Below are 23,079 nucleotides of genomic sequence, written 5' to 3' on the forward strand. Positions count from 1 at the left end.
CTCAGCCTCGTTCTAGATCAGGGTTTGGTGAAAACTTTTCCTGCAAAGGGTCACGTAGTAAATATTTTAGGCTTTGCACGGGAGTCTATTTGACCTGTGTCGCCCCTTACATGACCCTGCTGCTATAGTACAAAAGCAACTATTACCAATATGCTAAGGAATGGGCACAACTGTGTTCCAATAAAACTTTATTTACAAAAAGAGGAGGTGAGCTGGATTAGTTTGCCGACCCCCGGGCTAGATCACCGTTGCACGTAGGTAATAAACTGACTCGTTTGCATTCTTCGCCTTGCCAGCTTTGTCGTTACATTACACTTTTGTATTTCTGGTTTCAGGTGGTTGTCGGTATTATTTTCAACCTATAGGGGTCACTGTCAATAGCAGGGACTCCAGTGCTTAGTATTTGATAAATTGCAAGTACTGGACGTTTTCATTAAGAGATGAGGCTATTTCTGCATGTTATTCTTTTATTATGTATACTTCATGGACTTTTGTATTGAAATCTTTATTTATTCACTAGAAATTTCTTTTAGAAATCATTTGTGATTATAATAGCAGCTGCTACCTTACTGGAAATTGACATATACGACTGAAAGTTTATCAGGCCCAAGTTCACGTTGATTTCGTGTAATAATCTGCTTTCAGGGTTAAAGGCAAAATTACCGAGTCTACAATCCTGATTGGATGACATCCCAAGGGTTTATTTACTTCTTTTTCATAAATTTATTTATTAATTGATTTTATTTTTGGCCGCGTTGGGTCTTCGTTGCTACGCGCGGGCTTTCTCTAGTTGCAGCGAGCGGGGGCTACTCTTCGTTGCTGTGCACGGGCTTCTCACTGAGGTGGCTTCTCTTGTTGGGGAGCACGGGCTCTAGGCACGCGGGCTTCAGTAGTTGTGCCGTGTGGGCTCAGTAGTGGCTCGCAGGCTGTAGAGCGCAGGCTCAGTAGTTGTGGCTCATGGGCCCAGCCGCTCTGCGGCATGTGGGATCTTCCCGGACCAGGGCTCAAACCCGTGTCCCCCGCATTGGCAGGCGGATTCTTAACCACTGCGCCAACAGGGAAGTCCATCGCAAGGGTTTAGATCCAGGAACAAATGTGTTATTGGGGGCTCCCTACTGAGTTCATTAGCAAGTGAACCAGAGTTTGGTAATCTAATCAATGTTGACCAGTAACTTCATTTCTTAAAACCTAACAACAAAGATAATGCTTACAGTATGAACTGGTGACGTCATAATAGAAGACAATTTAGCTGAGGAGAAAAAGCAATCCGGGATTTAGAGACTCTGAGAGCAGGGCAGGTGTTCCTAGGCTTCCTGAGCTACCCACTGAACCCCGAGTCACACTGGCTACAAGCACATGAACCCAAGCTTCCCTCTGGCTCCTGGCGTGTACCTTTGTTATTCAGCCTTCTCAGAAAGGTTTCCAGCCTGTCCAACTTGAGGTCTGATTCTAATTGCATGTCTGGTCTGGCTTCGATATCTAGGCAAGTAGAAAACACAGGTGAGAGAAGCACGGAGGGCTCTTCTGACCACAGACCTCTTGGCCCATTGGGTGCCTGGTGACTCACCTTCCAGGGGTCTGGAAACTGGCGTGGTGCCCCTCATTCTACTGCAGATAGGGGACGCTACTGGGGTGATGGCAGTGGGGGACGCCAGACCTGCAGAGCAGACAAAGGAGCTACTGAGCATCTGAGGAAACTTCCGGAAGTTCCCAGGACCCTGAGGGACGGCCACGAGTCCCAACGGAGATCTAACAATTGACAGAATTTACACACACGCGTGGGACACACATATGTGCATCTGGCAGGGACCGTGCCCACACGTGCAGGACACCTGCCAGTGGAGACAGGGTTTTACTGCTTCTAAGGCCTGCAGCAGCTGTCAGGCTGCCATTCCACACTGAACCACGAAGACACGAAGGCAACCAGAATGTCCTGGAACAGATGAAACGGTGACGTCTGGAGGCTTTGGGGGCAGTGGAGGTAGCTGAAGAGAAAGTATACAGTCGTCCCTTGGTATCCACAAGGGATTGGTTCCAGGACGCCCGTGGGTACCAAAATCCACAGATGCTCAAGTCCCTTATACACAATGGCAGATTTGCATACAGTCTACGTACACCCTCCCCTATACTCTAGACCATCTCTGGATGCCTCATTATACCTAAGACAACGTAAATGCTGTGCAAAGAGCCGAGGTGGCAAATTCCGGTTTTGCTTTTGGGAATTCTCTGGAATTAAAATTGTATTTTGATCACGGTTGGTTGAATTCGTGGCTGCGGAACGCGAGGATGCGGACGGTCAGTTGTTTCTGCACCACCCCCGCAGAGGATGGGGGAGACTGGGCTTGCCACGCCGGCCGGGAAGTGCCCCGCGGTGTCCCTCCCAGCTGAGAGGACATGGGGACAGTCTGGCCTTTGGGGGCGTCACTCAGAGTGTGGTCCTATTAGGCAATAATGCAGAGGGTGCTAAGCTTTGTAAGAAAGGCACAAGAGGAACCATCTGTACTGATCTGTGACTGCTGGAGGATCGTACCCATGTCAGGTGTGGCTGGGAGCTAGGGACATGCTTCCACCTGCGTCTACCAAGAAGCAGGATGGGGAATCTTTCAACGGAGAAATGGTAAAAGACACATGAGAGGGAAAGACAGACGTTCCAGCCTGAAGAAGGCATCTGATTAGAATAAGAAACCTTAATAAAGACAAAGATGAGTATTCTTCCCTAACCTTAGGAGGGATTCGAAAGGGAAGTAATTAGTTACAAAGAACAAAATGAGACCTTAATATTCTTTGTCTCTGTTTGTAAGAAACGAGAAACCCTTAGGTGACGTTGCCACGTTAAGTATTGCTCCGAGAACCACAAAGGGAGAATATGTAAATCACTGTCACTTACAGGGAAAGAGAATCACTGAAGTGAATGGATCTGCGCCTCCCTCCCGTGAGGTGGAGCGTGATGTGCTACAGCATAAAATTTTTAAGGAAAAATACTGGAATGCAGTTTACAACTTAAATTTTAGGTGATATTCTAGAAGTACTTCCCAACATGTACGTATACTTCCTTAATGATGTCAACAACGTTTTAAAAAATTATTTCTTTACCGGAACTGCAAAGGGTTTCTATCCGTGAGAAAGTCAACTTTCTTGAAAGATGCTAAAAGGATTAGTAAACTTTGGTATCACCGGCTGGGGCAGTAAACCACCACCTGCCAGGAGGGTGCGTAAGAGGCACGGGAAGATTTCATGAGCACAGAGGGTCACTAACTCTGAAGCCAATCAAACAGGCCTGACTCGAGCCGACCAGGACACGCGGCGCGCCCTGCTGCCTGTTCAGGCTGCAGTGCTGAGCTCCCAGAGGTGGACCAGCTCCTTCCTGGAGAGATTTAGGGTTCGGCCATAGTGGGGGAGGGCACACAGATTTAAATTTCACGATGTTAAAACAAAACAAAGCATTCCCCACACCTCTTTTCAGTGAATTCTACAGGCAATAACCAGTCACCTGCTCTCTTCAGGAACATTTCACATCTCTCTTATTCAAAGGTGCACTTTGAGTACCTTCCTTCCAGGAGAATTCTAGAATACCACAGAAATCTGTGGCGTCCTCACTGTTATGTAGCGTCTAGGAATAAGAAAAAGGGAGACAGTCCTGGCGAGGCTGGGGAGAAGAGAGTGTTCTGGGGTGAGAGAATGAAAATCAGGGCACGGCACGCCTCTTGGCAACTCGCAGGTACACAGTAACCCGAGGAGATGGGAAACCTCGGTGGCTGCAGCGTGGGGACTACTAATTCTTTGGCGAGTGTAGGACATTGGACGCCCTATCACTGCAAATCCGAAAGAGCGGTGACTGAGTGAAACACATCACTGTGTAGGTGGTAACAAATATTAGAAAACAGGGTACAGTTTTTCCATTAGATTGAAAGTATAAGAAAATTATTTCCTGAGCAAAGTCATATCGCACCCGTTAAATCAAGATCCCTGATTTATTCAGAAACGCGTGAACGCGAACTCATCCACTAAGGGAGAGGAACATCTCTGACTTTACTCTCCAAACCTGCCTAAGAGCAAAGCTACTTCCTCTGACACTCCTGTGGACAAGGGCAGTGGTATCTGGTAGTAAGGGCCCGACTTCAAATAAATTACCATCTTTTCAGATGGAAGAGGAAAGAGGAAACCAAAGTGAAAAGTCATCAGGATAAAAGCCTGGGCTAGAAGCTGGCAGGTCTGAGCTCCAGTTCAAGTTCTCAGCTCGAGTTCTTCTTAACCAACGTGGGCCTTAATCTGCTTTAGTTAACATGGGGATGGGGGTCATGTAAAGTATACAGAACATATTCAAATGCCACCTCATTCTGAGAGTAAATTATCTTCTGTTATCCTTGACAATTCCAAGCAAAGTTAATAAATTTGTTACAAAGGGTTTTTCCACCAAGATCTAGGTTCATCTCAGTTCGGGGCTTTTCCCTCCCTCCTTCCCTTCCTTTCTCTCTCCCTCCCTGCCTCCCTCCTTTCCTTCTGCAAATATTTATCATGAGCCTACAATGAGCTAGGCATGGTCTTTGAGTGAGGATCCTGAAAGGTTTTGAGGAAAGCCAACTGCAAACCGAGAAAGCAGACACCAATGTAGGTTAACTCTACCTGAATGTGAAAACCTTTATCACTAAGTTAAGAAATTTGCTTAAGCCACAGCTTAGAAAATGAAGGTACGTGCACGCAGGTGAACAAGGACCCCAGATTTTAACCGTCTCCTACAGGATGTGGAGCCCCTCAGCTCTCTGGTGACTTCTAACCACGTGATTCGTCACTTTCATACATCTTTGGATTCCCCGCTGCAAATTAGTTCCAAGAGCTCAGCTGCAGGGAAACTGCCCCTCTGTAGGGAACTCTCACTTCCCTGTGGAAGTGGATCCATCCTTTGGACAGCTATTAAAACATCGCTGGAAACGGGGCTTCCGAAGCCAGGGAACTCTGGTTTGATGGAAAGAGACCTGGGAATTACCCTAAAAGGGAGAAGACAGAAACTCCTCCTTCATTGAGAAAAAGGCTTATTTGGGTGAACTGACTGCCAGATGGCAAGAAAATGGAAATAATTTCAAAGCAACGACAGGAAAGGACTAAGCTTTGTTAGCAGATTTGCAAAATCGCTTTTGAAGCCTGGGCTCCATCTCCAAATGGCTGTTTTGAAACGTGACTAATTGCATTACGCGTCTGACGTCGAAGATGACGGCGTCGTAGGAAAAGGCTTTCGGTAGGAATCTCTCACAAAACCTACCCAGAAAACGCGTGCACAATTTCAGCGAGAGTGAAAGCCAGAACGGACTAAGGCCTCATTTTTCACACTGAGCCCTCCCCGGCCATGGCCCCTCCGTGGGCGGGGGTGGGGGGGTGGGGGGGGCGACGGAGCGCGGACACGCATCCTTACCTCGCTTCACCATCCTGCCGGCCACGGTAAACTGGGTGGAGTCGTTGGCTGCCCCTCGGCCTCTGGTCTTCCAGGCGTCCTCTCTCACGGTGATGAGCTGCTTCCTCTCTTCAATCGTCATCTGGCTCTCTCGACTTTCTGTGACCCGCTGTTTACCCAGAAGAAAACAGGAGAGCAAATCACAGAGACAGAAGCGTTAGCGCGCAGCCCCGTGAACTGAGAAGCAGGCAGAGCGCAGCCGTGCATCGTCCCCACACGTCCCAGCTGTTCTCGCTGAAATAGGCTGGGCTTCCCTATTTCCAGCTTGGGTTAGAGATCGCCACCACCAACGCGGGAACTGTAGGTTAGAACTTTGTTTTTCACTTATTTGTTTGCAACGCTGGAATATCAAAATGATACTCTGTAAAAAGAAACAAAAATAGACTGTCTTCCTGCCATGAATTTTACAGGGTTTTAAAGTTGCTCTGTTTTACTTATCTAGTTAAACGCAGTTGACTAGGACTCTCTATCCATTATACTCACAAAGAGCACGGTGGGTCTAGAAAATCTTACCCTCTTAAGTTCACGAGGAACATGGTCAATCATAAAGGAAGGAAAGCTGATTAGGGGAGGATGTGCTATCAGAAGGCTTCCTGGAACTCGCGTGCTTTTTCCTAGAGCAACTATGTTACATGGGCAGTTAGGCAACCAGGTCAAGCCCATAAAAGGGACTTTTAAGTCACAGAATATCTGACACTGGGTTGTGCTATAGAGATAACCTACATACACAGTAACAGTTCCACCTAAAAAAGGCTTGAATTCAAACGCTTCTAATGGGGGTTCTGGAGATAGGTGCCTCTTCAATTTCTAAGCGGTTGGTGACACTCATTTGGCCTAAAAGGCAGAAGCTGGAGGTGGTGGGTGACTTGAGGGAGACCAGGAAAGGAGGGGGATGGGCAGGAAGGAGGCCGAGGACGGAGCCGAGGACCAGTGCAGAGGAAGGGGCGTGGCCGGGAGAGTGGTTGACCGTAGCACCGGGCCCGGGAGGTGCTGGAATGCTGGCTGGAGAAAGTCTCCTTTCTCTCCTCCTTCGTCCGTCCCTCCTTTCACTACAAAATCCCCCTGGGTATGGGGGTGGGGCACACAGGGGGAGGGCAGGAGCCCTGGAAGCTAGTGCAGAGGAAAGAAAAGCATCGTCCCCAGAACAGAAAGAGCTTCTATCTCCAGGTCCTTCCTACTCATGAGTGGTGAGATGACCCTAATTCCAAGTAATTCTCTGAATCACAGGCCCTTATAAACTATGAGGTGGACCTGCTAGGAAAACCTCATCAAAATTCAGAAAAGAGGATAAGTTTTCTTGGAAAATGAAGTTTCAGGAGTGAATTTTAATCAAATCAATAGGACACGAGCCTTAAAATATTTTCAAAAACATATAAAGTGCCAAGAAAGTTTTCTTCTCCGCAGATCCAGACATCACCAGTGCTATGGTGAGCTCAGCGAAATCTTCAGAGCCCTGGTGCCTGGGGAAGTGTGGTTCATGACTCAGAAAAATGGTGTCCCCGGATCAACAATTCCATTTCCCAAGGCACCTGGATTCTCCCGCAGCTCCAGGGAGAGCGTGATGCACGGAAGCCCTGGGATGATACAGGTGTCCCAGGATTCAAAGTGTCCGGTGGTGCCAGATCTACGTTAAGGAGCACGCTTTCCACTCGCCTCTAAATGATGTTGTTAAACATAAACGTTTTTGCTTCTCTAGAAGTTTCACCTTAACTTTGCCACTTAGTAGGGTTGGTCTAGAGGCCCCTGATTCCCCTTATCTGACTTTAAATGGTTCTATAATGCAGTAAGATATATATATCTTATATATATGTATATATATCTCGTATATATATCATATGCGTGCGTTATATGTATGAATATACACAGTTTATTTATTCTCTTTAGAAATTAATAGAATGTATCACAAGTTGCTATTAAATTTTAGAACTCAAAATGTGAAAACAGGCAAGATAGAGATCTTCGTCTATGTACTTTTTTTTTTTTTAGCTTAAAACTTCATGATTGTCTTGTCTTGCTTTTCCCTTCGAAGGTTTTCTTTCCTCATTTAGAGAAGGACATAATACATAGTATAGTAAGCACTGTGCCATTTTTCAGGTTTTCCTAGGTTTAGCCGATGATATTTAGGATTGACTGGGAGAGTAAGGGAGTTGGGGCATAATATGAATAGAAGCCCTGCCCAGTCTATCTTTAACTCTTTCAAATATAGATCTCATGAACGTGATGCAGAAAGATGGGGAGGGAGAGATAGGGAATGAGAGAGAGAGAGAAGGAGAAAAGAAGAAGGAGAAGAAGAAGAGGGAGAAGAAGGGGGAAGGAGAAGGGGAGGAGAAGGCAGTGAAACAGTTGGGAGGAAAGGAGGGTCTTAGGGATGGACAGAGCCTCGGCAGGACACAGCTAGAAACTGTGCAAAGGGTTGAGCTGCAAGAATGTTCTCAGCTTACCATACTGCTGCTGATGGGTTTGCCTCTGTACACCTGAGAAATCACTGTGCAAATCTCACTAAGCGTTTCCGACACCAGAGGTGATACACGAAACAGAACTAACATGTGTGACTAGGATTAGTGCAGATCTAAGGGTAAAATTCTTCTATACGTGGAGAGCTTCATAGATAGAAAATACTGTGATCTGACTTTTAAGTTTTTAATCTTAATTACCTCTAGTGAAACTACATGACAGGAAGAAATCACAGAATCATGTGTTAAGAGAAATAAGGTACAGTGACAAATCGTCCCTTCTCAGTTTTCAAAAATGCTATCACCATTTCGAATCCTGTGCACTGTTATGGGAATTGAGCTCTGCCATCTCTTTAAGTGATTTCTATCCATCATCAGTGCCCAGAGCCTCACGTGGCCTGAACAAAACACGGAAAAAGATCTCAACTAGGTTTGGACCTCAAAGTGACTATAATCTGACCTTGTCACCCTTTCCCAGCAACTAAGATGAAAGGAAGGGAACAAGGAAAATCTTATTCTGCTACAGCCCTGAGGCATGTGAGGAAGAAGAAAACGTGGGTTGAGGACTGACAAGAGACAAATAGTCCATTTAGGCAGAGCTTGTGTTTAAATGCTCTGTCTCCCTCTCTGAGCCCCTGCACTGTTGGATATCTATACCAGGGCTGCTGGAGGAAAGGCTCTCCAGGAACACTGAGGAGCTAGTGCCCCATCACTGGTATGTAAAACATTTATCTGGGAAAATTGTCCAGAAGTAAAAATATAGGATTTTTAGGCCATTTTAATTTTGAAGTGATAAGACATAGATTGCCTCTGGTAAATGTTATTTTTCTTTAAACTTAAAAATATATGGATGGGGAGATGCCATCTTGTCAAGATGTCAGTTCTTTCCAACTTGACTTATAGATCTGGTGCGATTCTAATCAAAATCCCAGCAAGTTATTTTGTGGGTATTGATTAACAGACAAGTTTATATGGAGGAGCAAAAGACCCAGATTAGCCAACACAATATTGAAGGGGAAGAAAAAAGTCAGAAGACTGACACTCCCCAACTTCAAGACTTACTGTAAAGCTACTACAAAAGTACCATTACTACCAAGACAGGGTGGTACTAGTGAAAAAACACACAATAGATCAAGAGAACAGAGTAGAGAGCCCAGAAATATACCCACACAAATATGCTCAACTAATCTTTGAAAGAAGCAAAGGTATTACACTGGAGAAAAGACAGTCTTTTCATAGTCTTTTCAACAAATGACTGGACATCCACAGGCAAAACAAAAGAATCTAGACACAGGTTTTGTACCCTTCACAAAAATTAACTCAAAATGGCTCACAGACCTAAATGTAAAATGCAAAACTATAAAATTTGTAGATCACATAGAAAAAAATCTAGATGAGCCTGGGTTCCGTGATGACTTTTTGGATACAACACTAAATGCATGATCCATGAAAGAAAGAGCTAAGAAGCTGGACTTCACTGAAATTAAAACCTTTTGCTCTGTGAAAGACACTGTCAAGGGAATGAGAAGACAAGCCACACGCTGGGAGAAAATATTTGCAAAAGACATATCTGATAAAGAACTGCTATCCAAACTATACAAAGAACTCTCAAAACTCAACAAGAAGAAAACAACCAATTTAAAAATGGGCAAACGATCTGAACAGACACTTCACCAAAGAAGATGTACAGATGAAAAGATGTTCAACATCCTATGTCATCAGGAAAATGCTAATTAAGACAACAAGATACTTCTACACACCTATCAGAATGGCCAAAATCCAAACCACTGACACCACCAAATGCTGGCGAGGCTGTGGAGCAACAGGAACCCTCATCACTGCTGGTGGGAGTGCAAAATGGCGCCACCACTTTGGAAGACAGTTCAGCAGTTTCTTACAAAACTAAACATACTCTTACCATAAGATCCAGCAATCATACTCTTTGATATCCAAATGAGTTGAAAACTTATGCCCACACAAAAACCTGCAATGGATGTTTATAGCAGTTTAATTCACAATTGCCAAAACTTGGAAGCAAGCAAGATGACCTTCAGTGAGCAAATGGATAAACTGGTCCATCCAGACAAGGACGATTATTTAGTGGTAAAAAGAAGTGAGTTATCAAGCCATGAAAATACATAGGGGAAACTTAAATGCATATTACTAACTGAAAGAAGCCAATCTGAAAAGGCTATATGCTGTACGATTCTAACAATATGACATTCTGGAAAAGACCAAAACTGTGGAGACAGTAAAAATATCAGTGGTTGCCAAGGGAAGGGGTGGGGGGAAGAGGCAGGGATGAAGAGGCAGAGCACAGAGGGTTTTTGTTTTCTGTTTGGTTTTTTTTTTTTTTTGGGCCGCGCTCCACGGCACATGGGATCTTAGTTCCTCGACCAAGGATCGAACCTGCACCCCCTGCAGTGCAAGTGTGGAGTGTCAACCACTGGACCGCCAGGGAAGTCCCCACAGAGGGTTTTCAGGGCAGTGAAACTACTCTGTATGATGTTACAATGATGGATACACGTCATTATACATTTGTCAAAATCCAGAGAATGTACGACACCAAGAGTGAACCCAAATATAAATGATGGGCCCTGAGGGATGACAACCTGTCACCTGTAATGAACATGCCATCGGTGGGGTACGCTGATAATGGGGGAGGCTGTGTGGCGGGGGGGGTTAGGGGAAGTCTCTGCACTTCCTGCTCAATTTTGCTGTGACCCTAAAACTGCTCTAAAAAGTAAAGTCTATAAAAAAAAGCATACCATATATATATATATATATATATATATACACATGACATGTGTGTTATATAATATACATAAGTTATATTTAAAGACTTGAGTAACATATCTTTTCTTTTAAAGTCTCACGTTGGCTTATTTAGAAGCAAACAGGCATTTCCCCCCTTAGTGATGGGACAGCAGGTCCGCTCCAGATTTCAGCCTCTTTTTGGGGGTGGACCCCAGCTGGCAATGCAGGGCTGGGCTCCCACAGACCCGCATCCCTAACTTCAGAGGAAAGGCACTAAGAAGAGTGAGGGAAAGGCCGCCTTCGGGAGAGAAACGGGGAGTTCCTGCTTGTGAAGATGCCAGATGAAGCCGGGAGGACCCAGCAGACCCTTCCTCTGGCTGAAACCCTGTGCCTCTCCCTCAAAGACCTGTTTGGCCACCACTAGTCCTAAAGGAACAGAACAGTCATGAGACTTCTAGTTGGAGGCCACCTGAGAGGCGTGGTCCCAGGGCTGGTGAGGAGACAGAAACCCTAAGAGGGGAGTGACCGGCCAGGTCCCCCAGACGGAAGGCAACTAGCACCTGGGGCTCGCGGCAAAGGGGATGCAGCCACTGTTTCTAGCTACTTTGACCCCAGGGACATTCCAAGGGGAATAACAATCACTGGTATTTTTAGCTTTAAGCATCATCACATATCATGTACCAATGTATCATATCAGCCCAGGCTAGGTCTCCCTTCTGTGGCGGGGTTCGGACGGGGTGCAGTGGAGGTGGAGAGTGGGGAAGGAGGGCTGTGGTTGCCATGCCAACAGCACCATGGCAGCTAGCTCCCATCAGGACCGCCTCTTCCATCCTGTCTCTTCCACGCCCCAAAGCACCTGGGCCACCTCCTCCTACTTTATCAAGATAGCCCCGGGGTCCTTTCTTGGGCTCCTGACTCAATTTAGGATATAAACCTTGGAGATTAAAATGGGGGACTTTCCTCTTGAACCAATTACGTGACTATGAGATGAATTAACACCATAGGTCTCCCTAGGGGTCTGAGCGAAAGTTGAGGTGTGGGTGACTGACCCTAAATATATGAAGTAGCAATTACATCTGCGCGCGCGCACACACACACACACACACACACACACACACACACACACACAGAAATGCAGCAGGAGTTACTTCCCCAAATGAAACAAGTTTCTCCCTGCTGCTCAGAAATTGCAATGAGGCTTAATACGTGTAGGCAATTCCTCACCTGATTAATAGATACAAAAGACAGGTATTTATGGGCAGCAGGTATAGCAGGAGAATAAGTAGAAGCATATACAGGTTCCTATAGAGCAAAGCAAGAGGATTAGAGGTGAAAAGAGAAGATTTATCACAGCGGGGTGGGGAAGGGGGAGGGACAAAAACAAGGATTTCTCTCACAGAAAGTTAATTTACTCATTGCAATTTCAATTCGCTTCCCAAAAGAGTCCGTCCTACTTATTTTTTTAGAATGCTAACAGAAATCCCCACATAAGCACAGTAAATAGACCCAAGTCAGCTCTGTGCAGTAATTGAGTTACTGGCAAGATTACTGCAGTTTACAGAAGATATTCCGTGACATACAGGGGAACCCTGACTTCCATGGACCGTTTTAACATCGAATATAAAATATCTTCTTCAACGTCTTTCAAGTTTTTTCATTCTACGGTTGAAACAAAATTTCAGGAAACAGGATAGCGCTCCACTCTGGATCAAGGTGGCATCTTGCCTCGGGATAAGAAAACCAAACAGAGAGGGGCACCAAGGGGAACCGTCGGGGATGTGAGTTACACGTGGCGAGGAGATCTACGCGAGAGTCAGGCTTACCCAGAGCAGATTAGAAACGGCATTATCATCTGTCAATGCTCCTTCTTCCTACAGGTTAAAACAAATAGGAGACACTGCAGAGGGCTGGAAGGGTAGGATCGGGTTATGGTGTCACAATCGTCTTCGAGAACTCTGTGCTGGGTTCCAGGAAAAGCATGCACATGCCCACAAGACCAGGTGGCACAAACATCAAGTGAACTCATCACTCGTCAGTGGGATAATAATCTTTAATTTGGGGGTCATACCAACAGCCTTCCTTGCCCTCTTAGCCTCGTTCCTTCAACTGACTTCACGCTCTTGAATTGGGATTTCGAATTTCAATGACAGAGCCAATCAGGACACGAATGTGGCGGACTGATCTCCTAGAATTTTCAAGGACTTGTTCTGGGGACAGCATAGACCTTAGCTTGCTTCACTGACCTGACACGCTGACGGAAGCAGAGCCAGATATCAAATCCTGGTCTGTGACTCAGCTGTGGACTCGGGGCTGTAACCACAAACTCTATACAGGGTTTTTATTTCCTGAAAAAGTCTGAAACACTGATGATTATCTTGACCCAAGGGCACAGGAGTCACGTCTCTGCCTTAAATACTGAAGATGCCAAAATGGGGCTGGAATTTTAACTAATTTGGTGCAAATTTGGTGCAAATACATAACTGCAATTTAGTTGAAACAAAGAGACGCCTGCCAAATCCCTTTTCTTTCGAACTTGGCTTCATTTCATCTCTCTCACCCTTGGGACGGGATAAGTTACTCTGAAGGAAACTGTCCACATACCATGCTCCAGTGGACACATTCCCTGCACTACAAGCCTGGCCGTACCTACAAACCAATGGGCTTTGCCATCTTTAGAACTAATTCTATACACTACAAGGGCAAAAATGTGTAAGTCAGGTTAGCAATGCCCTAAACCACGAACAGGAGGAAGGGAAGAGGCACGGCGAGAGAGAGAAAACCCAAGCTGTTCGTCGTAGGAAACGACAGGGTCCGCCAGGTAAACGATTAGCACTGTTAAGCTCCAAATCGTCAATCCTGATTTCGGGGGGATAAATTTGGAAAGCAAGGAACTGATGTTAAGTGACATCAGCTCTTGAGACATGACTGATCTTTCAGAAGGGAAAGGAAAACGCTAACTAACCTAAAATCTAACCTCAAATCTATTCATGGACCAAAAGAGTATTTTCTTCCATATAGGACCCCCGGTGAGATGCGGGTTAGAGCACCGAAACTTTGTTTTGTTTTGGGACAAACCCTTTGACAGAAACAAAAACTGTTTTAGATTTTCAAGGCATCCTTTACATCATTTTTTTTAATGTGGCCGCATGACAATCTCTAATTACTCGTGTGGCTCGCATTATATTTTTACTGGACAGCATGGATTTTCACAGGGGAAGTGATTTATATAGAGGCCGGTCTCCATCTCCTGCTTCCTCCGCTTCTCCACAGGCTGTAACTCGTGGGACCCTGCTCACTGCACACAAAAGCTCGAGGAGGCCAAAGGGTGAAATGTTTCGTAACCACGAATATGTGCATTTGATGAACTCAGAAACTGTGCGGGAAGTGATGAGCTGACTGTAAATCTAGTCCCTTGTCCCTTGGTGCAAAAGATGGAAGGTTCCAGAGCCTGTGCCCCTAGCAAGTCTAGCTCCAGCCCAGGCAGCAAGCTCCCATCTGCATGGAGCACGTGTCATGAATGTCCTTCCTTCTCCAGAGAAGCGTCTGGACACCAGCAAGCCCTGGCCATGTCTCTAGCAACGCCCCCCCCCCCCCCCACCCGCCGCCCCGGGGGACTGTCTTAAGGCAGATCAGGTTCACCGCGGCTCTCCTGCTTCATCTGAGCTGGCGAAGGCGTGGCTGAAATACACGGCCTGCCCTTGGGAAGACACGAAGCTAAGGGCTTATCAGAGGCCATGGGAAAACCACCCGACCTCAACAGAACCTGCGGTTTCCCCATGCCTGCTACAAGAACTGGAAATAGGTGGGCTTATTTTAACTTCAAAGAGCTTATTGTCTTGGGCTGAAGTGAACTAGGTCACTCAGCAGGAGAGCGACAGTGAGTTCACTGCTGGTGCAGAACCCGCCGCATCCGTGAGCCCAAGACACCACTTCCCACTCAAGCCAGGGGCAACCGCAGTCACCTCCTCCCATCTCTCGCCTCCTGAGACCCTCTGCCTAGTGTTAAGGCCGTTCTGTTCTCACCCGCTACTCCCAGCCTCTGGGTTACCCAGCCTCGCATGATCTCTGTCTCCAAAGTGGGCAGAGCACTGAAATCGATTCCACTGATCACGAGGGCTCTACCTGGCTTTGTGTCTTGCAGCTTTACTTTTCACCGTGCCGTGCGGGACCTGCTAGGGAAGGTTTCTTTGCATCTTTTGACATGACCAAGAATGAAGCGCTAAAGTTATGTGTGAACCAATGATTTCAAATCAAGTTTTACATAAAGTTTGTGGGCAGTGGGGATCAGTGATTTGAGGGACAGAGTTTTCTTTCACTTCCGGGTCTCATTCTGGAAACCCAGATTTCCTGCATAGGTGCTGTAACATCCAATTGGATTTGAGATCTTTACAAATGGCTCAGCTTTAACTGTCTTTAGTCATTATCTTTAATGTCATGTCTGTCTCAAAAAAGAGAATTCAAATTGCTGTTTCAGTTTAACCTATGAAAACACAGGGGTGCCACAGGAAACAGTGTCAGAACTCTCTCCTCGCAGCCCTGTGGACACACCTCCTCTTAATGTAAGTTTCTGAACGCCTGAAGGTCACATTCATCATTTCTTTCTTCCACGGATGCGTATGAAATTGTTTTAGATTAGAAGGGGTCCAGGTGATCATCTGGTTGTAAGTATGTTGTTTTCCTTTTTGTTTGAAGACTTTTGATCCTAGAAGTTGGCCAGTGGGAGTGTGTTACACCATCTACTTTGCCCCCAGCCAGCAGGTGCATTGCCAATCACAGGGCCATGCAGTGGGCAAGTCACCATCCGCTTTCAAAGTGTGCACTGACTGGTCAAAGCTGGTCATCATTACTAGTAATTTAACAATTACATTTGCCTATGAAGAAATGCTTGCCCGTATCAACAACAGTGTATTACTTTTCTCGAAACTTGTAATGTACTTTGCAGTACCTTTTCAATGAAAGGCTTACCTGCTCATCATGAAACATGTCTTTAATTATGAAATAAGTCCTCACCGACCACAGCATGTCCTTCTCTTGTATACTCCTGTTTTCAACCTCAGCATAGGACATTCAAGCCCATATTTTATATGCAACTTAGAAACGGTTAGCGGTCAATGACAGTTTTTCATTCTAAAGACTTTGATAACATTGTAAAGTCAGACTTCATTTAAGAAGGTCTGAAACCCAAGTAAAAGTGCACACTTCCAAATTTAGGAACTTGCTTGCTGCTGCATTAGGCACGTGGTGCTGTTCACAGTTCTAGAACATCTCAAGACTTTACCTGGTGATCCACTGAAGCCGCTGTAGGACAGGCGTTAAGTGTGGACCCTCGTGGCAAGACAGTGCTATGCTGCCCGGGGTAGTAACCAGCTAAGTTATGCATGCTCGCCTGGTGGATGCACGTCCAAGCGTGGTGTTAGTTAGAATGATTTTCCCGTGCACGGACAACGTTACCTTCTTCTTGAGCGACTGTCCCGCTTCTTGGATGTGCACGCTGCTGGTGACGGACGCTTTGCCATACTCCTGCTTCCTGTTAAGCCTGTTTCTCCAGTCTTCCTCACCACTCTTCTTCAACAGTGCTAATCTAAGGGGAAGACACGCCGACCAAAAAGAGTTCAGCACCAGCCCTTCCCGGTACCAGAACCACAGTTTAAGTCACCCAGAAGCCTTTGCCCAAGAAATGACCACAGCTGCCTAATTTGAATGAATGTCACTTATTCTGAAGAAAGTCTGTCTGGAAAAATAGTACAGATGACTATATTATGTAGATTATTATATTTTCTAAGATGGCCCCAACAGTCTTAAAATCGGATTGAAATGCAAAGCTGAAAACTGACTTTCCCAGATAAAAGAGGCAACATCATTCTACCAAAGGAATATCTCTGTTTTTTTCCTTGCCTTTGGGCTGAGAGCAGGAAGGAAAATAAAAGTAAACGTCCCCAGAGAAAAATGTGTTCGAGCGATCCCTCCTGGTCACTTGATGAATTAACATTTAATGACTAAAGCTGGATAGCAGAAATGGGTTTAAACATCTAAAGCTATTGACAATCTCTGAATATCACATGTTTTAATTACAGGTAAAAGATGATGTTAAGACGTCCTGTATTCTAAGTCCTGTTCTTTTCTTCCAAATGAACTTGGTCTTTCCAGTCTGCCTTCTTAATACAGAAACTTCTCTAGAAACCCATTTTAAAGATTATCATTTCAACTTTCCTCAGGGGAAAGCTATATACAAAAACAGAATCTAATTAACTGAGGTTTTTACCTAACCTACTTTAGCTCAACTATGGTGTGACTTGATAAAAAGCTGCTTGGATGTTAAAATCTATGAAAGGCTATTCTCATGGACATGAGGCTCTTTCAGTCTTGGGCATTTAAGTTGGACAAACCCAGGAAAGATAAAAGGCACGAAAGTGGTGATCATTAAACTCGTTTGAGCTGATGCTCAAACAATTTAAACATTAGGGAAAACAACGATTGGACTCCTTTCCCTTATGGTGAGTCTGCTGGGCCTTTTAAACATTCATTAATGCGTGTCCATAAAGAGTGTATTTTGAGCGACACATCAGCGCTCATTTGGCTGTTAACTCCTGTCAAGTAACCTGGTCTCCGTTCCTTACTGGTCACAGTGGGAACTGAACTAGATGGTTTCTAAGGGCCCTTCTACCGAGTGTCCTGACTCCATTAAATATCTGAATTGGAGATGGGATGAAATATATCATACTCCACGATAAAGGTTTAGCTAAGCAAATAAGAAAACAGATTTTGCAGTAAATATGACTCCATGTACATCTACAAATTCATACAGAATCATACTGTATATCTGGATTCGCTCAGTCAAATAATGGAAAGCAAGCTATAAAGAACTCCCCAAGGCGTTCAAGGGGGGCAAGGGCTTCAAACCCCGGACCTCTCCCCTTTCCCGACCTCTTCCTTTTCCTTCCCTTCCCTTCTGCTATGTGACAGCAGATAAGACCCAACATTCACTCCACAAAGCTGGTATAAGGCCGCCTCATTTACCTGTGATATTGTGATTTATAATAAATATATACTTGGTCTTTGCCCCCTTTCCTGGCACAGAGCTCCTGCAACTGCTGGAATTTCCTGAATGATGAGAGTGGTAATGCTATCTTATGTGGATGAGGTGACTTTTGGAAGCATCTAAGTGTGGGCTTGTTGCCAGGAGAACCAACCCTGTGATTAGAGGGTTGGAACTTTCAGTGCCCCCCCCTGCCCCGCTGACCTCCAGGGCGGAGGAAGGGGCTGGAGATTAACTACATCATTGGCCATTGGTGATTTAGCTCAATCAGGCCTATGCAATGAAGCCTCCATAAAAGAGCCAAGAGGACAGGTTCCGAGAGTTCTTGGGATGCAGGCAGGCGGAGGTCTGGGGAGGGTGGTGCCCCTCGTGAGGGCATGAAACTCCACACCATCTCCTCACACCTCGCCTGTGCGTCTCTTCCATCTGGCTGTGCCTTAGTTACCTTCTCTGATAATAAACGTGAAGTCTAGTAAATAAATGTATTCCTCTGAGTTCTGTGAGCCACTCTAGCAAAGTAATTGAGTCCAAGGAGAAGGTTGTTGGAACCTCCAGTCTGTAGCCGGTTGGTAGGTCAGAAGCACAGGTGACCGCCTGGACTTGTCACTGGTGTCTGCAGAAAGGGGGAGGGGCGGTGTTGGGGGCCAGGGCGCCTACCCTGTGGGGTCTGCTGCTGTCTCCGGGTAGACAGCAGCAGAACTGGGTGGAACTGCAGGACACCCGGCTGGTGTCAGACGATGGCTTGATGGGGAGGGAAAAAATCCACACTGGAAACCAGAGCCAGAATCTTATGTCTAAGACCCTCCTTGCTCTCATTTAGCCCCGAAGTCTATAATCTACGATGTCTGGCAACACTCTGCATCTACAAGGGCTGGTTCATGTACTTGGAAACAGATTCTAATTTCCTTTAAGGGTTTCCATCTAAATGCCAGACTATATAAAGACTACGATTTATCTTTCCTCCAATTATTCTGAGTGAGTCAGTTTTATTCTAACAGGAAAAAATAATCAAATAAAATCAAATCATGAAAAGAAATCATGAGTCTTTGCACGCTGCAGTAGAGCTGTCAAAGCGTCTATAAAGGAGACTTCCAAAAGGTAAGCATGCCAGTACCACCCAAATGAAGATGTATTTCCAATTCCTCATCTTGTGAACGTGGACATTCATCTCATGGATACTCTCCTGACCGCTCAGAACCAGCTCTGACTTCACCCTTGACCTAGACCAGTAGTTATTCATCTTGGTTACCTTACCTTTGTAATCAGATTAGAGTCCAAGTGATTTCAGGGAAATTAAAAAAATCAAATGCAGCCTCAGAAGTTGCGTTTATTAAAAAGAATGCACTATGGTCTTTAAGGGCATTCTCAAAAATAAGGTCCCAAACGTCTGAAGCCATGCCAACATCATCTAAATAATCACGTGGCTACCCTGGTGGCTGCACGGAGGAAGGGAAAACTGATTTAGAAAAAGGCGAAGTATGGATCTGTAATCGCTCTGTAGTCCACCGCATACCCACTCTGCTGACCTGCTCAGCAACCTCTAAGACACTGGATATTGTTCCGAATGAGACAGGGGTGCACACACAGGCCAAGGATGTCACTGACCCAGGTCACCTGCATGTCACTGGGGCAGGGAGCTCTGGTTCCAACCCCGGCACATGCTGGCTTGTTTCACCAGTTGTGTGGAAGCTGACCAGGCACGTTTTCGCTCTCATGTGTTCGGAACTGCACTGTAATTCTGGCTTTTTTATATATTTCCCCCCTCTCCTGGGACAGCCTTCAAAGAATTCCTCCATTCCAACAGCCTGAAATCTTGCTATTAGATACGCTGGCAGGGTCATCCTCAGGAACTTCCAAAGACTACAGAGCAACCAAAATAATACGGAAGGGGCGGTGCTTCAGTGGAGCCCACCTGGTATCAGGCCCAGCCGGAGCCTGCAGAGTGCAAGTGACGGAAAACAAGCAACACGCACTGAAACATACATGTATCATTCCTGTCCACTTAGATTTCCGGCCTGGTGTTGAACAAGCTGAGGAGGGCGGGTGCCTTCTCTCCTGCGATCTCATGACGCTCCTGAGTCCCCGCAGACCACCGTGCGCTGCAGAGGGCTGGGGTGGGTCGGGGGCAAGCGTCTGGCCCTGCACCTACCATAAATTACTGCCTATGCAGCTCAAACAGCTGTCGGCACTTTTAACGTCCACCAAGTCCAAGTGCTACTTGCAGGGCTGGGATGTTGAGCGCCTGGGCATCTGCTTAGTCTGAGGCTGAGTTATTCACCCCAAGGCCTGGCCGGGGCCACCGTGATGGGTGCTTGCCAGGCCACTGGGGAACCGGCTCTGCCTCCAGCCACAGCCCATGCTTTCCCAGCAGGGAACACTGGCCCGAGGAGGGCTGTGTCAGCAGCAGTGCTGACAGCCCTGCTCCACTGCAACAGGTTTTGCAGGCTCACGGCAGCCAGGGCTGGGTCAGAGCACGGGCCGGCAAACCGAGTGCCTCTAAGACGCAGTCCTCTTTTCTCCTCCCTCCTTTAAAAATGCCCCCTCATTTCAGAGGATCGCGGACACCACACAGATAAAGCTGAACAGCACGGGTTAGTCCTCAGATCGGATCTTGGCCTTGGCTGGTTTATAGGCTGGAGGAGTGAACTAATATGTCTTTTATATGAGGTCAAATCAAAGCTCAGAAAAGGAGGCAGCAAAGGAAGGACACCTCTGTCCGTAATGCCAACACAAATCCGGGGCCCTCCAGTGCCTGAAATCTCTGGGCCGCAAGGTAAGAAACTCGAGTCTGACTGGGTGGAAGGTGGGGCTCGCGGGGAACACAGGGGGACCCCAGCCAGGCCCTATAAGGCAGGAGTCTGCAGGCTCAGCCAGAGGCATGGGCGGCCTCTTCAGCATTCCTGGGAGTTCAATACATCCTTACGCTCCATCAAGTTCCCGGTGGAAGGACGGCTCTTCTGCCTTTTTTAGTCATCTCCTCCCCCCGAAAATGAAAACACAGAGCAGTTGTTTCAGTAACGGTGGAAAAAAGATTTCTAAAAGCCTGATAAACTTCTAAAGAGGTGTCAAAGGTTTTATCCCTAAATAACACAAAATATATTCGATTTACCATGGTTTTCAAAGACGTGTCCCACGAGGGACAGTTTCAACCCAAACCACGTAGGCAGTTACAAAACAGTGGTTTTATTAATCCAATGGGAAGAGCAGAACATATCCTTAACCTGATGTTAGTTATGATCCAAACTTGACGCTCGAGATGTCAGAAAAGCAGAACATATCCTTAACTTGATGTTAGTTATGATCCAAACTTGACGCTCGAGATGTCAGAAAAGATGAAAGAAAAGGACCTTTTAGATACGTTTCCCCGACCGTCAAACATGTTCTAAAATAGGAAGGTATGGAGGATTTCCTCTAATTTCTCAGTTGCTACCCTGTCGTAAGTCTTAGTTTACATCTACGAAATGGGGATAGCATTGCCTCCTTCGAAGGGCTGTCTTCAGCCCTCAAGAAGGTCACACAGGGGAAATGACTTGGGCAGCCTAGGAGCCTCGGTGGTCCTCCGTACGGAGGACTTAAGATGCTCAAGTCCTGAGCCGGAAAGACAGACGCACAAGATCAAGGAAGGCAGAACCACATCCTCAGGCTGCAGCTGCTTAGAAGAAACGATGAAGGAAACTGACAAAGTCCCGTCACTACTTCTGAAGAGTCTGAAACATGAAAGTGAAATTTGAAACAAGTGAAGCGAAGAACACGTGAGTTGAGGAAATTAGTACAGAAGGAGGGTGCGCTCTTCCGAGCACTGCTGTCCAGTTAGAAGTTCTGCCCTCTAACCGACATCCCCCCGTGAGCACACGCGTCAGCTGCTGAAACGCTGACCTGAACACACGGCAGCCTTGTCACGTGTACTGAGGGGAAGAGTTGACGACCAGCCCCTGGGGGTGGTCCTATTGGCCACGTGGCCCCAGAGGCCACTGGAATTCAACCTCTCCTTCCGCGAAATGAGGCGGTCAGAGGAATTAGAATAAGGTTTAAAAGTTCTGTTTTATGTCATCTCAAAAAAGGAAAGCCCAAATGAATATAAGAAGAGCATTCTTATTTTTAATGGTCAAGCTTCATTATTTTATTTTAACAGAAGGGAGTAATAGAGACCCCCGCCCTTGGGGAAAAGCTATTGCATATGGCCCGTAAAGATATATAGCTTTAGCAAAGTACAAACAAAAGTACCATCAACATGGGGGGGGTAAGATCTCTGGCAATATATTTTGTTTTGGCATAATTTATTACAAACATAAATGCTAAATAAAGTGTCCCTCCTCCTTTGTTAAATGTACAGTTTGACAATTAAACTGAATAGCTGAAAATTTAAGAAGCATTCTCACGATCACGCTTCTGGACACGATGGGACCAGCAGCCCGTTGGATCTGTGAGAAGCGCCACCTCCCACCAGCCAGGAGGTCCGAGGTCCGTGTGTACGCGGTCGGCTTTGAACACCCTTCCAGGCAGCTCACAGCAACCTTACAGCCACCCTTCATCTCCTCAGACACCTACAAAGCCCGGGTTAGGGAGAGGCACCTTTACCACATCTCGCGTTTTTTAAAAATTACAATTTTACAGCAGGATTAAAACTGTTTTCAGAAAGAGAGAAACTAAAAATTCACTAAAAACAGGCAAGTGAACCAAGAATGACTGCATAGCAGATAGGACATCTGATGAAGTTTTTTTGTGTAACAGACAGAATGTACCCCAAGATGGGGAATCTCTTTAAAAGCCTTTGAGAGAAGGGGTATATTATTATTTTCTACTGGAATCTTACCCCAAGGATGTTTTCTGATGGGTAAAGCATCAGAACTTGTGTATAAGTGGATACTTACCATTATTTCCCTTAAATGGTACCTCGTCCTTCTCACCTAACCAGTTATCAATAGTTGGGTCTCTGGAGGGTGTGGAGAAGAAAAGGGAACCCTCCTACACTGTGGGTGGGAATGTAAATTGCTCCAGCCACTATGGAGAACAGCGTGGAGGCTCCTCAAAAAACTAAAAATAGAGCTACCATACGATCTGCAATCCCACTCCTGGGCATATATCCAGAGAAAACTATAATTCGAAAAGATCCATGCACCCCTATGTTCACAGCAGCAGTATTCACAGTAGCCAAGACATGGAAACAACCTAAGTGTCCATCAACAGATGAATGGATAAAGAAGATGTGGTACATGTACACAGTGGAATATTACTCAGCCATGAACAAGAATGAAATAACGCCATTTGCAGCAACATGGTTGCGGCTAGACATCATCATACTAAGTGAAGTAGGTCAGACAAAGAAAGACAAATATTATATGATATCACTTATATGTGGAACCTAAAAAATAATCCAATGAGTTCAT

At 45.9% G+C, this 23,079-nt stretch overlaps 1 protein-coding gene across 5 annotated transcripts in view; it reads right to left on the reverse strand.

Annotated features, from left to right (window-relative positions):
- SVIL (supervillin) overlaps positions 1–23,079 on the reverse strand; it is a 235,164-nt gene that overhangs the window by 34,352 nt on the left and 177,733 nt on the right. For 3 of the 5 annotated variants that reach the window (XM_060006356.1, XM_060006358.1, XM_060006355.1), the window contains 5 exons: positions 16,108–16,237; positions 12,480–12,527; positions 5,408–5,555; positions 1,568–1,657; positions 1,393–1,479 (listed from right to left, as the gene is read on the reverse strand). In XM_060006356.1, the coding sequence (XP_059862339.1) occupies positions 1,393–1,479; positions 1,568–1,657; positions 5,408–5,555; positions 12,480–12,527; positions 16,108–16,237 (503 nt within the window). The remainder of the gene's footprint in view (positions 1–1,392; positions 1,480–1,567; positions 1,658–5,407; positions 5,556–12,479; positions 12,528–16,107; positions 16,238–23,079) is intronic. The other 2 variants (XM_060006359.1, XM_060006357.1) reach the window with 1 other exon arrangement.

Source organism: Delphinus delphis, chromosome 2, assembly GCF_949987515.2.
Source record: "Delphinus delphis chromosome 2, mDelDel1.2, whole genome shotgun sequence".
Taxonomy (NCBI): domain Eukaryota; kingdom Metazoa; phylum Chordata; class Mammalia; order Artiodactyla; family Delphinidae; genus Delphinus; species Delphinus delphis.